Source organism: Caretta caretta, chromosome 6 (assembly GCF_965140235.1).
Source record: "Caretta caretta isolate rCarCar2 chromosome 6, rCarCar1.hap1, whole genome shotgun sequence".
NCBI classification, from domain to species: Eukaryota; Metazoa; Chordata; order Testudines; family Cheloniidae; genus Caretta; species Caretta caretta.
Genome location: NC_134211.1, coordinates 64,420,848 through 64,436,001, shown reverse-complemented (window position 1 = coordinate 64,436,001; position 15,154 = coordinate 64,420,848). Strand labels below are relative to the sequence as shown.

The window sequence follows — 15,154 nt, the reverse complement described above, 5'->3', positions numbered from 1 at the left end:
CGGGCCAGCAATGGGGGTTTGACACCCTGAGAGTCCAAGGTATACATCTTCATGTAGTAGTCAAGAACGCTGACTGACCATCCTGGAGAATAGAATTGCTTGTCTATCCCCCAAAACAATTGCAACATGGATAGTGCTTGTGCAAGCTACACCTCCACTGACCTTTGCCAGTATGTGTCAAGCCAGAACTGTGGGGGAAATCTATAAAGGGAGCGAGGCCACGAGAGGAAACTGGCTTTATTTTCTGTCAGCCCTTGCCCTCTCTGCTGAGACTGGCTTACAAAAGTCTGAAGTGGTGTCAGTTGTGTTAGGGGTGTTGTGACATGAATGCCTGTCACAGAGAACTGGGTGGAAACCAGCAACTTCTTCTATGGTTGCTTACAAATTGAAGAGGTGTGGACTACACTTAAACTGAGACTGAACAAGCGATTAGTAGGAGCAGTGAAAAAGCAGGCATGTGAAGGTCGTCTGGTATCCTCCTCTCCCCTCCCCTGCATGCGTGCAAACACACGAGGTGAGCTTCAAGACAGTGAGTGTGTGGGAAAGGGCCATGCAGAGTGAGGCACTGAGGGGAGTGTCAATGCTCATTTGATCTAAGTGAGGCACCCAAGGAGCCGATGCTGAGAGAAGGTGCCCTGTTTATGTAAATTGTAAAGAATTTTTTTTATGCTGTGTACGAGGGACTCTGGCAAACTGTAAAGAAAGTGCTGTGTGTATTGATTCAGAGTTAAAAGGGGTGACGGAAGAATACTTTCTTAAACTGTTTTAAAAACACAAGCAAGAAAGAGGAATTGATTAGGGGAAATCCAAGGGGGCACATCTAGGAGTAATGCCAAGAAACAAGGCAACAGAAAATCTAAGGTTGACTATCATGACCAACATCTCAGTAAGATATATTAGGCTCTGGAATAATCACTCCAGCTGTGGTGGAAACCTGCTGACTGGAGTCATGTGACTTCTCAGACTGGGAGTCACTTTTTCACTTCCTTTATCAGTGAACAGGAATCTTGCTTCTGCCTACCTGGCTGTCAGCTCTAACACCCCCAGCATGTCAGCCCTTGAAGCACTCTCTTTGGGGCTAGGCCAGCCTTTACTTTGCCTTGCAGGTTAACAGTAGGTGCACCCATGTCCCAAAGTCTCTTTGAAGCATTCCCCTGTGATATCCAGCTCCTGGTGCTGGCTTCTCACAGAAGTACCAGACTTCTTGTTCCCAAAGGAACAGTGTACACACCAGCTTCTGAGATTCAGCTGAAGGCTAGCACTTATCTTAACACCACAGCACTGAGTTATATTAATAGTAAAAACAAATTTATTATCAAAGTCTAGAGTCAGGAGATAGTAAAGAGATTGAAAACAAGTGGCTGCCTATAAAACAAAATCACTTTCCAGAGAGTAAACATAACTAACAGGTTAACTTTTTGTATAAAGATTATCTCACCCAAAGTCCTTTTCAGCATTTTCAATCAAGGTTGAGATTCTTTTTTTCATGAAGGTAAATGCACTGCCCATTTACTTCGTAGATGAAGGATAAGGGGGTGTAGTCTTTGTCTCTTATTACCGCCCCCCCCCCCCCCACAAGTTCATTGTACTCAGACAGGATAACCACCCATAGCTCGTTTTTTTTTTTTTGGGTGGTTTGCTAATATCTGACTTAATATGTAAATTCTTTGGTGAACAAGCATGTGCAGACCAGTATTGGGATGTTCCTGTAACCTCCCTTGCCAGCTGGCATTAAGGGCCTATTGGGTCACATCATTTAAAATGACTGCACAAAGCACTGGAGCAGGTTGCAGGACCATTTTACCTCTGCCTCTAGTGGAATAACCCCACCCCCCCCTCTCTCTGTAGAGTTGCAGCTAGCTTCCTTTAACTTCCCTCCATCCATCCAAGCATGACTGTCTGTTACTGAAGCCAGTGGAAGAGGTGACAGAATAATTTTATCTCCATCCAAACTGGAGACCGCTGCTTTCACAGAAGTGAAAGGAAACACTCTGAGCAGGTCAAGTTATTGCTCTACACATTCTTTGTCCACGTTTCTCCACTGCCTACAGGGGAATTCAGCCCTGTGCCAGCAATAAGGCTGACCACAGGACAGAGGGGAGGTGGCTTGTGCTTCCACCATTTAGGGGCAGTCTCAGCCCCAAGTGGCCTAGAGCAGCCCTCAGGGCTCTCCAAACTGGGCCTGTGCCGCAGTGCGGAAGCACTGGAACGCAGCACTGCTTCAGCCACTCCTCCTCCCACTTATATGAGCCTCCAAAAGCCCTCTGCCCCAGCACACCCTGCAGGAGAGAGGGTGTGGTGCTGGCTCAGGCCTCTTACACTGGGAATTTTCCCTGTGTCTCTGGGTAGCTGTTTTGTGGCCCCTTAGCTGGTGCAAAGGAGCTTCAGGGCCACCATCAATGGGATTCCCTGAAGGAAAATGTGCACAGGTTTATAGTTCAGACTCAAAAAGTTACCCAGGAAGCTTGATGCAGAGCTGGGAACTGATTCTCAAGGATGGTGTAGGCTGGCAGGCTGTTTTACCACCCAGGGAAAGGAAGCAAACTCCATGGCCAAGTCCTCTTTAAAAGCCCTTTCCTCTGAGCCAGGTTTATTATTTATAACAAAGGAAAGAAACAGCTCAACTGAAAAGATGCTAGTCACAATCCCCAGAAGTTTTTCCTGGTCATAAAGAGCTGAGGAGGGAAGAGGTATTCTCTCCCCTGGACCCAGCTTCCTCTGTTTTATATACCCCACCCAGCCATGTGATAGGCAGGGATCCCTTAACCCTTTCCAGGCTACTGCTTTACTTTGTCTCGTTTATATATTACTCAAAGCATAGAGCTTCTCAGATACCTCAGTTCAAATCTCTACATCATTTACCCAACTCTAGAATGGGGATAGTAACGCTCAAGGTCCTTTGTCAAGTACTTTGATATCTATAAATAAATAACCACTATTGAACTCCAAAGCACTCCAAACTCCATGTTTGTTTGTTTTGTTTTTTGTTTGTTGTATTTTTAGAAGCGGCACTTGGGGTATTAGAGCTGTGTAGCGAAAGCTAATTCTGTCTCATGGAGGATTTTGGAATTAGATTTCACTCTGATTATGAAGGGAACTCTCTAAATTTTGAATTTCTCCATTAAAGGGAATGGAGCCCTGGCTCGGGGATGGTCTGAGTGGCTGGCTGCTCCAGGGCTACATTCCCTTGAAGCCTGGGCTACCAAGGAGCTGGGTGCACAAACTGACAGCAAACCAGGCAAGGTTCTGTCAGAGCTTTTAGCAAAACTAGGAGTGGCTACAAAATGGCCCGAATAAAGCAATGCTCTGTTAGCCCTGGTCTACACTAGGACTTTAGGTCGAATTTAGCAGCGTTAAATCGATGTAAACCTGCACCCGTCCACACAATGAAGCCCTTTATTTCGACTTAAAGGGCTCTTAAAATCGATTTCCTTACTCCACCCCTGACAAGTGGATTAGCGCTTAAATCGACGTTGCCGGCTCGAATTTGGGGTACTGTGGACACAATTCGATGGTATTGGCCTCCGGGAGCTATCCCAGAGTGCTCCATTATGACCGCTCTGGACAGCACTCTCAACTCAGATGCACTGGCCAGGTAGACAGGAAAAGAACCGCGAACTTTTGAATCTCATTTCCTGTTTGGCCAGCGTGGCAAGCTGCAGGTGACCATGCAGAGCTCATCAGCATAGGTGACCATGATGGAGTCCCAGAATCGCAAAAGAGCTCCAGCATGGACCGAACGGGAGGTACGGGATCTGATCGCTGTTTGGGGAGAGGAATCCGTGCTATCAGAACTCCGTTCCAGTTTTCGAAATGCCAAAACCTTTGTCAAAATCTCCCAGGGCATGAAGGACAGAGGCCATAACAGGGACCCGAAGCAGTGCCGCGTGAAACTGAAGGAGCTGAGGCAAGCCTACCAGAAAACCAGAGAGGCGAACAGCCGCTCTGGGTCAGAGCCCCAAACATGCCGCTTCTATGATGAGCTGCATGCCATTTTAGGGGGTTCAGCCACCACTACCCCAGCCGTGTTGTTTGACTCCTTCAATGGAGATGGAGGCAATACGGAAGCAGGTTTTGGGGACGAAGAAGATGAGGAGGAGGAGGAGGTTGTAGATAGCTCACAGCAAGCAAGCGGAGAAACCGGTTTTCCCGACAGCCAGGAACTGTTTCTCACCCTAGACCTGGAGCCAGTACCCCCCGAACCCACCCAAGGCTGCCTCCTGGACCCAGCAGGCGGAGAAGGGACCTCTGGTGAGTGTACCTTTTAAAATACTATATATGGTTTAAAAGCAAGCATGTGAAAGGATTACTTTGCCCTGGCATTCGCGGTTCTCCTAGATGTAGTCCTAAAGCCTTTGCAAAAGGTTTCTGGGGAGGGCAGCCTTATTGCGTCCTTCATGGTAGGACACTTTACCACTCCAGGCCAGTAACACGTACTCGGGAATCATTGTAGAACAAAGCATTGCAGTGTATGTTTGCTGGCATTCAAACATCCATTCTTTATCTCTCTGTGTTATCCTCAGGAGAGTGAGAGATAATTCATGGTCACCTGGTTGAAATAGAGTGCTTTTCTTCAGGGGACACTCAGAGGAGCCCATTCCTGCTGGGCTGTTTGCCTGTGGCTAAACAGAAATGTTCCCCGCTGTTAGCCACAGGGAGGGGGGAAGGTTGAGGGGGGAGTCACGTGGTGGGAGGAGGCAAAATGCGACCTTGTAACGAAAGCACATGTGCAATGTATGTAATGTTAACAGCAAGGTTTACCCTGAAAGAGTGTAGCCACTGTTTTATAAAATGTGTCTTTTTAAATACCGCTGTCCCTTTTTTTTTCTCCACCAGCTGCATGTGTTTCAATGATCACAGGATCTTCTCCTTCCCAGAGGCTAGTGAAGCTTAGAAAGAAAAAAAAAAACGCACTCCTGATGAAATGTTCTCCGCGCTCATGCTGTCCTCCCACACTGACAGAGCACAGACGAATGTGTGGAGGCAAATAATGTCAGAGTGCAGGAAAGCACAGAATGACCGGGAGGAGAGGTGGCGGGCTGAAGAGAGTAAGTGGCAGGCTGAAGACAGGGCTGAAGCTCAAATGTGGCGGCAGCGTGATGAGAGGAGGCAGGATTCAATGCTGAGGCTGCTGCAGGACCAAACCAGTATGCTCCAGTGTATGGTTGAGCTGCAGCAAAGGCAGCTGGAGCACAGACTGCCACTGCAGCCCCTCTGTAACCAACCGCCCTCCTCCCCAAGTTCCATAGCCTCCACACCCAGGCGCCCAAGAACGCGGTGGGGGGGCCTCCGGCCAACCAGCCACTCCACCACAGAGGATTGCCCAAAAAAAAGGCGGCTGTCATTCAATAAATTTTAAAGTTGTAAACTTTTAAAGTGCTGTGTGGCATTTTCCTTCCCTCCTCCACCACCCCTCCTGGGCTACCTTGGTAGTCATCCCCCTATTTGTGTGATGAATGCATGAATGTGAAGCAACAATGACTTTATTGCCTCTGCAAGCGGTGATTGAAGGGAGGAGGGGCGGGTGGTTAGCTTACAGGGAAGTAGAGTGAACCAAGGGGCGGGGGGTTTCATCAAGGAGAAACAAACAGAACTTTCACACCGTAGCCTGGCCAGTCATGAAACTGGTTTTCAAAGCTTCTCTGATGCGTACCGCGCCCTCCTGTGCTCTTCTAACCGCCCTGGTGTCTGGCTGCGCGTAACCAGCAGCCAGGCGACTTGCCTCAACCTCCCACCCCGCCATAAACGTCTCCCCCTTACTCTCACAGATATTGTGGAGCACACAGCAAGCAGTAATAACAGTGGGAATATTGGTTTCGCTGAGGTCTAAGCGAGTCAGTAAACTGCGCCAGCGCGCCTTTAAACATCCAAATGCACATTCTACCACCATTCTGCACTTGCTCAGCCTGTAGTTGAACAGCTCCTGACTACTGTCCAGGCTGCCTGTGTACGGCTTCATGAGCCATGGCATTAAGGGGTAGGCTGGGTCCCCAAGGATACATATAGGCATTTCAACATCCCCAACAGTTATTTTCTGGTCTGGGAATAAAGTCCCTTCCTGCAGCTTTTGAAACAGACCAGAGTTCCTGAAGATGCGAGCATCATGCACCTTTCCCGGCCATCCCACGTTGATGTTGGTGAAACGTCCCTTGTGATCCACCAGTGCTTGCAGCACTATTGAAAAGTACCCCTTGCGGTTTATGTACTCGCCGGCTTGGTGCTCCGGTGCCAAGATAGGGATATGGGTTCCATCTATAGCCCCACCACAGTTAGGGAATCCCATTGCAGCAAAGCCATCCACTATGACCTGCACATTTCCCAGGGTCACTACCCTTGATATCAGCAGATCTTTGATTGCGTTGGCTACTTGCATCACAGCAGCCCCCACAGTAGATTTGCCCACTCCAAATTGATTCCCAACTGACCGGTAGCTGTCTGGCGTTGCAAGCTTCCACAGGGCTATCGCCACTCGCTTCCCAACTGTGAGGGCTGCTCTCATCTTGATATTCATGCGCCTCAGGGCAGGGGAAAGCAAGTCACAAAGTTCTATGAAAGTGCCCTTACACATGCGGAAGTTTCGCAGCCACTGGGAATCATCCCAGACCTGCAACACTATGCGGTCCCACCAGTCTGTGCTTGTTTCCCGAGCCCAGAATCGGCGTTCCACAGCATGAACCTGCCCCATTAGCACCATGATGCATGCATTGGCAGGGCCCATGCTTTCAGAGAAATCTGTGTCCATGTCCTGATCACTCACGTGACCGCACTGACGTCGCCTCCTCGCCCGGTATCGCTTTGCCAGGTTCTGGTGCTACATATACTGCTGGATAATGCGTGTGGTGTTTAATGTGCTCCTAATTGCCAAAGTGAGCTGAGCGGCCTCCATGCTTGCCTTGGTATGGCGTCCGCACAGAAAAAAGGCGCGGAACGATTGTCTGCCGTTGCTCTGACAGAGGGAGGGGCGACTGACGACACGGCTTACAGGGTTGGCTTCAGGGAGCTAAAATCAACAAAGGGGGTGTCTTTACATCAAGGAGTATTTCAGGCAGGACTTCACAGAGGGTTCCAATAAGAAATGGTGCACCTAAGTTATCGTTCTTATTGGAACAAGGAGGTTAGCCTGGCCTCTGATTGATACATGGCTAGATTTACCTCGCTGCACCTTCTCTGTGAGTGACTGCAGTGTGACCTAGAGGAATGAGTCCCCTAGACAGGGGAGGAGGCAAATGAGTACAAAACAAATCTGGTCTATTTCTTGTTTTGACCCATTCCATCTATCTTTTACATCTTTGGCTGGCAGTAGACGGTGCAGAAGGACTGCATGCCATCCACATCTCATGGCTGCTCGGCAGAAGATGGTACAGTACGACTGCTAGCCATCCTCATCTCTTGCCTGCCTGGCAGAAGATGGTACAATATGACTACTAGCAATCCTCATCTCTTGCCTGCCTGGCAGAAGATGGTACAGTACGACTGCTAGCAGTCCGTGTCGCCTGCCCGCTCACCATAAGACAGTTCAATAGGACTGACAGCAGGACTAAAGAGAATGACCTGGTCAAGTCACTCCAAATTTAGTCCCTGCGCCCATGTCTGCCCAGGCGCTCCCAGCCGACGTGGCCAGGAGCACCTCGGACACGACGAGGACGACTACCAGTCGTATTGCACCGTCTGCTGCCAGAAGGCAATGGGTTGCTGCTACTGTGCAGCAAAGCCGTACCGCGTCTGCCAGCACCCAGGAGACATAGGGTGACAGTTACCTGAGCGGGCTCCATGCTTGCCGTGGTATGGCGTCTGCACAGGTAACTCAGGAAGAAAGGCGCGAAATGATTGTCTGCCCTTGCTTTCACGGAGGGAGGGAGGGAGGGAAGGGGGGCCTGACGATACGTACCCAGAACCACCCGCGACAATGTTTTAGCCCCATCAGGCATTGGGATCTCAACCCAGAATTCCAATGGGCAGCGGAGACTGCGGGAACTGTGGGATAGCTACCCACAGTGCAACGCTCCAGAAGTCGACTCTAGCCTCGGTACTGTGGAAGCGCTCCGCCGAGTTAATGCACTTAATGCACTTAGAGCATTTTCTGTGGGGACACACACACTCGAATATATAAAACCGATTTCTAAAAAACCGACTTCTATAAATTCGACCTTATTCCGTAGTGTAGACATACCCTTAGAAATTTTCTGTTCACCTTTAGTAATCAAGGTTCAGTGGCTTGGAGGGGATGCACTATGGCTTTGGAACCAAGAAATCTGGACTGTAGATTCAGCTCTGAGGTTTACTCGGGGTTTATTTTCCGCACTTTTTACCAACACTTAAAAGTGAAGCTAGATTGTGCATGTATAGCAAAGTTTTGTGTAGAGACCACATATATTTTTGTCAAGCTGTGCAGGGATCATGATTAGCTTAGGCCCTGCTGCTCATGCCTGTGATTGTTTGTTACTCTGGTGACCTGTTCATCCAGTGGTGTGTAGGTTGTCCTTTTTCATTTGTTTGTTTTTTTTAAGTATATGTTTACTGATCCTCACTAAATAAAAAAACAAGATGAACAGATAAACTTTGAAATCCCAACACAAACTTGGCTTCAAAAGCCAGTTAAGGTTGGTAAGTCACTTTTGCCAGGATAGCTTATTCCAATACAGAACCACACAACACTATAAAAGAAACAGAAATGATGTAGACAAATGCAAGTCATACATACAATTATATTATAAGCTGATGTGTTACACTTTTCCTGTTAACCTACTTGTGATATAACTGAAAGCCCTTGCATGGGTGTAATTTATAAAGTTATATATGGAAAAGTCTAAAAATTGGGCAGTAACAGACTGCAGATCTCAGGGATGACTGAAGCGGTGATATTCTAAACAAAAAGAGCTCTCCACCATGCTCAGGGCTGTTTTCTTCACTTCAGGCTGACTCCATGGATGTTCCAAGCTTCATAGTGACACATAGACCAAATCCTGGAATGTTCTTATATAGCGTCTCATGAAATAGCAATTGATAAATAGGATATATCAAGGGTTACCATAGTCGCTTAAGACAATATTTAGATAGTATAAAGCAAGCCCCATAATTGGTGAGACAGTTGTGCTGTGATAAAATATAAATTTCTTGATGAGCATAAAAGCTAGGAAAGGAATAAATTAAGGACATCAGATTTTAAGTGATTGAGTTTTGTAAATAATGCTTGCGACGGATTCGGTCAGAGACCCCCTTGGGACTGCCACCTGATGTGCTGAGACTAACTCTGAGCCCTTTTCTTGGCCAGTTTGGGCCTCCAGAACCCTGCCTTGCTGAGCCAGACACACCAGTCTGCTCCAACACAGACCCAAGGTCTGAACCACACACCCCAAAGCTGCGGACTTAACTGAAAACAGCTTAAGAAGTGCTCCTGTCTCCAGCACCCAGATACCCAGCTCCCAATGGGGTCCAAACCCCAAATAAATCCATTTTACTCTGTATAAAGCTTATACAAGGTAAACTCATAAATTGTCCACCCTCTATAACACTGATAGAGAGATATGCACAGCTGTTTGTTCCTCCAGGTATTGATTACTTACTTTGGGTTAATTAATAAGCAAAAAGATTTTATTTAAGTATAAAAAGTAGGATTTAAATGGTTCCAAGTAATAACAGACAGAACAAAGTAAGTTACCGAGAAAAATGAAACAAAACACGCAAGTCTAAGCCTAATACATTAAGGAACTGAACACAGTAAATCTCACCCTCTGAGATGTTCCAATAGTCTTCTTTCACAGACTAGACTCCTTCCTAGGCTGGGCCCAGTCCTTTCCCCTGGTACAGCCCTTGTTCCAGGTCAGGTGGTAGCGAGGGGATTTCCTCACGACTGCCAGCCCCTTTGTTCTGTACCACCCCCTTATATAGCTTTGGCAGAAGGTGGGAATATTGTGTCTCTCCGGGTCCCCGCCCCACCTAAATAGAAAAGCTTCAGGTTTTAGATGGATTCCAGTACCAGGTGACGTGGTCATGTATCCTGTGAGACCCGAAGCCTTCATTCTTCCTGGCCTGACTCACAGGAGGGCTTGCAAGTAAACAGAGCCATTTGTCATTATGCAAGGCACTGCATTTAGCCGTATGGAGTGGAAATCTATCAACTGCATGAAAAAACTTGTACAGATACAGACAGACATCATCTTCCTTTCCAAATGCAAACAGATGGACATAGTACCAAAAGGACTGAAGGTAAAAAAAATCCATTACAATCTACATACCACACAGACTATGCTGACAGCTTGTGCCACACGCTCTCAAAGAAACTGCAGAACGACCTGATCAACATCCTCTACAGCAAACAGGGAAAGATAAAGAATGAGCTCTCAAAAATGGATACTCTCATAAAATAACAACCTTCCACACAAACTTCCTCGTGGCTGGACTTTACTAAAACTAGACAAGCCATTTACAACACACACTTTGCTTCTCTACAAAAGAAAAAGGATTCTAAACTACTACATGCCACAAGGGGCCACAGCAATGGTTCCCTCAACCCACCCAGCAATATTGTTAACCTATCCAACTATACTCTTAGCCCAGCAGAAGCAGCTGTCCTATCTCAGGACCTCTCCTTCTGCCCCTCCACCCCCACGAACGTGATACAGTTCTGTGGTGACCTAGAATCCTGTTTTCGACTCAAGGAATATTTCCAAGACACCTCTGAACAACATACTAATCCACAGAGACCTCCCTACCAACACTACAAAAAGAAGGATTCTAGGTGGACTCCTCCTGAAGGTCAAGACAGCAGACTGGACTTCTACATAGAGTGCTTCCGCCGACGTGCACGGGCTGAAATTGTGGAAAAGCAGCATCACTTGCCCCATAACCTCAGCCGTGCAGAACACAATGCCATCCACAGCCTCAGAAACAACTCTGACATCATAATCAAAAAGGCTGACAAAGGAGGTGCTGTTGTCATCATGAATAGGTCGGAATATGAACAAGAGGCTGCTCGGCAGCTCTCCAACACCACTTTCTACAGGCCATTACCCTCTGATCCCACTGAGAGTTACCAAAAGAAACTACAGCATTTGCTCAAGAAACTCCCTGAAAAAGCACAAGATCAAATCCGCACAGACACACCCCTGGAACCCCGACCTGGGATATTCTATCTACTACCCAAGATCCATAAACCTGGAAATCCTGGGCACCCCATCATCTCAGGCATTGGCACCCCGACAGCAGGATTGTCTGGCTATGTAGACTCCCTCCTCAGGCCCTACGCTACCAGCACTCCCAGCTACCTTTGAGACACCACTGACTTCCTGAGGAAACTACAATCCATTGGTGATCTTCCTGATAACACCATCCTGGCCACTATGGATGTAGAAGCCCTCTGCACCAACATTCCACACAAAGATGGACTACAAGCCATCAAGAACACTATCCCCAATAATGTCACGGCTAACCTGGTGGCTGAACTTTGTGACTTTGTCCTTACCCATAACTATTTTACATTTGGGGACCATGTATACCTTCAGATCAGCGGCACTGCTATGGGTACCCGCATGGCCCCACAGTATGCCAACATTTTTATGGCTGACTTAGAACAACGCTTCCTCAGCTCTCGTCCCCTAACGCCCCTACTCTACTTGCGCTGTATTGATGACATCTTCATCATCTGGACCCATGGAAAAGAAGCCCTTGAGGAATTCCACCATGATTTCAACAATTTCCATCCCACCATCAACCTCAGCCTGGTCCAGTCCACACAAGAGATCCACTTCCTGGACACTACAGTGCTAATAAACAATGGTCACATAAACACCACCCTATACTGGAAACCTACTGATCGCTATTCCTACCTACATGCCTCCAGCTTTCACCCTGACCACACCACACGATCCATTGTCTACAGCCAAGCTCTGCGATACAACCGCATTTGCTCCAACCCCTCAGACAGAGACAAACACCTACAAGATCTCTATCAAGCATTCTTACAACTACAGTACCCACCTGTGGAAGTGAAGAAACAGATTGATAGAGCCAGAAGTCACCTACTACAGGACAGGCCTAACAAAGAAAATAACAGAACGCCACTAGTCGTCACCTTCAGCCCCCAACTAAAACCCCCCCAATGCATTATTAAGGATCTACAACCTATCCTGAAGGATGACCCAACACCCTCACAAATCTTGGGAGACAGGCCAGTCCTTGCCTACAGACAGCCCCCCAACCTGAAGCAAATACTCACCAGCAACCACATACCACACAACAGAACCACTAACCCAGGAACCTATCCTTGCAACAAAGCCCGTTGCCAACTGTGCCCACATATCTATTCAGGGGACACCATCACAGGGCCTAATAACATCAGCCACACTATCAGAGGCTCGTTCACCTGCACATCCACCAATGTGATATATGCCATCATGTGCCAGCAATGCCCCTCTGCCATGTACATTGGTCAGACTGGACAGTCTCTACGTAAAAGAATAAATGGACACAAATCAGATGTCAAGAATTATAACATTCATAAACCAGTCGGAGAACACTTCAATCTCTCTGGTCACGCGATTAGACATGAAAGTTGTGATATTACAACAGAAAAACTTCAAAACCAGACTCCAGCGAGAGACTGTTGAATTGGAATTCATTTGCAAATTGGATACAATTAACTTAGGTTACCTTGCATAATGACTTGGCCACTCCCAGTCTCTATTCAAGCCTATTTCCCCTTGTTTTTTCCTACCCCCCCCCCGACGTTCTTGTTAAACTGGATTTGTGCTAGAAATGGCCCAACTTGATTATCATACACATTGTAAGGAGAGTGATCACTTTAGATAAGCTGTTACCAGCAGGAGAGTGGGGTGGGGGGAGAGAAACTTTTGTAGTGGTAAACACCCATTTGTTTTCATGGTTTGTGTGTATAAAAAGATCTTGTGTACTTTCCACAGTACAGATAAAGTGCATCGGATAAAGAGAGCTGTAGCTCACGAAAGCTTATGCTCAAATAAATTGGTTAGTCTCTAAGGTGCCACAAGTACTCCTTTTTCTATTTGCAACAAATTGTCCCAGTTGATGGGAGCCATCAAGATTCCAAACCACCTTAATGGCCCACGCTTTGCATAATTACAATAAGACCTCAGTTATTTCGTATTTCTAGTTTGATACAAGAATGATACATTTATACAAACAGGATGAACACATTATAAGCTTTGTAATGATACCTTACAAGAGACCTTTTGCATGAAGCATATTCCAGATATATTATATTCACTCATTAGCATATTTTAATAAAATCATATGGAATGCAACATCACAATGCTACCTTGTTTTCATTTATCAACTTTACCTGTGTGTGTGTGTGTGTTTGTTAAGGTCTATGTTGTGGAAAGAAATCTAGACATGAAAACGCCTCTTAGTTTTCTAGGCAATCCTCTGCTAATTGAACCATTATTCTCTACTGGGAAGGCTAATAGAGAGTATATCCGGCTGTAGGACCCTAAACAATCTGCTCCAGAGGTAGTTTCTATTCTGAGAGAGAGTCAGAAGTTTAACATCAGACCCTGTGGGCGGCTGCTGCTATGTAAGGGCATATCTATACTAAAAAGGGGTGTGGTTCCCAGCTGGAGGAGACATAACCACCCTAGCTCTCATCAAGCTAGTGGACTAAAAATAGTGGAGCCATGGTGGTGTGAGTGACTTGCTGCCCTGAGTACATGACAAGAATGGGGGCGGGTGAGTCTTCCAGCTGTCTGTTACTCTGCTAAACATTCTTTCCCCTGCCTAATATGTGTGCTTGACCTACATTTTTTTCACTATGTTATAAAAGCAGTTGCCTTTGGAAAGCTGCTGCTGTTTTTGTTACTTGTCAGCAGATCATGATTTTCATTCATTCAGCTCTGTTCCCCCAGTGGGTTAGAGGCCGATCAAATGAAGGTGGTGGATTCCCAACCCATACTCTCAATAGGCTGCCAAACTTGTTGTCTCTAGTTTCTTCCTTTTTAGTCTTCCCCTTTGGAATGTACAAATGGGTTTGGCACTCTCTGCTTTCACGCGAGCTAGGCTACATTTAGCTTTAATCAGTTATTAAATGACCACTTGAAAGGCATGAGTTCAGTGCAGCTGCACTCTGGGGCTAGGTCTACACTAAAACATTTTGCCAGCACAGCTGTGTCAGGAGGGATGTGGAAAAAAAACTGCTTTCCAGCCAACACAGCTATGCTGGCAAAGCCATCGTGGATTTGCTGCTTATTCCGGCAAAAGAGCCTTTTGCCAGTATATGCTCAGTCTCCACTAGCATAGCTGTGCTGGTACAGCGTTTGTAGTTTAGATTAGCCCCTAGTCCATTTAGGACCAAGCCTGAGGCTACTTGATCATTATTAGACAATCAGTCTTCTCTGGAAGGCCTCATCCTTATTATAAACTTATACAGGGTGGTGGCAGAGATCCACTTTCCCTGGGCTAGGTGGCTGCCAAGGCATGGAATGTTTTAGGCCACAGCCCCAGAGAAGTCATGGTCATGTGTTTGATGCCGCCTGACTAGTGCTCTGGTGATGGGCCTGGGGCGAGTTCAGTGGCTTTGGGTAAAGATGATGGATCCAAGTAGTATGGAGGAAGTGGGGCTTTAGAAAGGCGACTGCCCTGCTGCTTTCTTCTACCACCTGCAGGACTGCGGTAAGGGCTATCCAGTGTTCTTGGATATTTGCCAGTTTTTATATGTTAGAGGATGAAAACCAAATAGTGAGAACCATGGAATTCAACAGGCTTATAACTGAGCGGAGTTTGAGATATACCAGAAACGATAAAGTGGCAGCTGCTGCTAACTGCCCCTAGGCCTCCTGAGACCAGCCTCCTGATGGTTACTGACCTTGGAGAAATTGGGGAGGAGTATAAGTAGCTCTTATTTGCACCAGCCGTGGCTGCTGGTCCTGGGATTCCTGCGAGTCGCCAACATCTGCTTTGCGAGATGTGGAGAAAGGCCTAAGTACCTGTGTCCACTTCTTCCAGCCTAATCATTGAAGTGGAAATGATGTGCAGGAAGTGAGGGTAAGGGGAAATGACAAGTATTTTGAAAAGTTTCAGAGTAGCAGCCGTGTTAGTCTGTATTCGCAAAAAGAAAAGGAGTACTTGTGGCACCTTAGAGACTAACCAATTTATTTGAGCATAAGAAAGGATATCTTTGTAAACA

The 15,154-nt window shown here is 46.9% G+C and overlaps 1 protein-coding gene across 1 annotated transcript; it reads left to right on the top strand.

Moving 5' to 3' along the window:
- Window positions 1-1,589: 1,589 nt before the first annotated feature.
- Window positions 1,590-5,376, top strand: LOC125638025 (uncharacterized). Its single transcript, XM_048853178.2, has 2 exons — window positions 1,590-4,251; window positions 4,837-5,376. The coding sequence occupies exons 1-2, from the start codon at window positions 3,696-3,698 to the stop codon at window positions 4,989-4,991; spliced, it is 711 nt and encodes a 236-aa protein (XP_048709135.2). The 5' UTR covers window positions 1,590-3,695; the 3' UTR covers window positions 4,992-5,376.
- The last annotated feature ends 9,778 nt before the right edge of the window (window positions 5,377-15,154 follow it).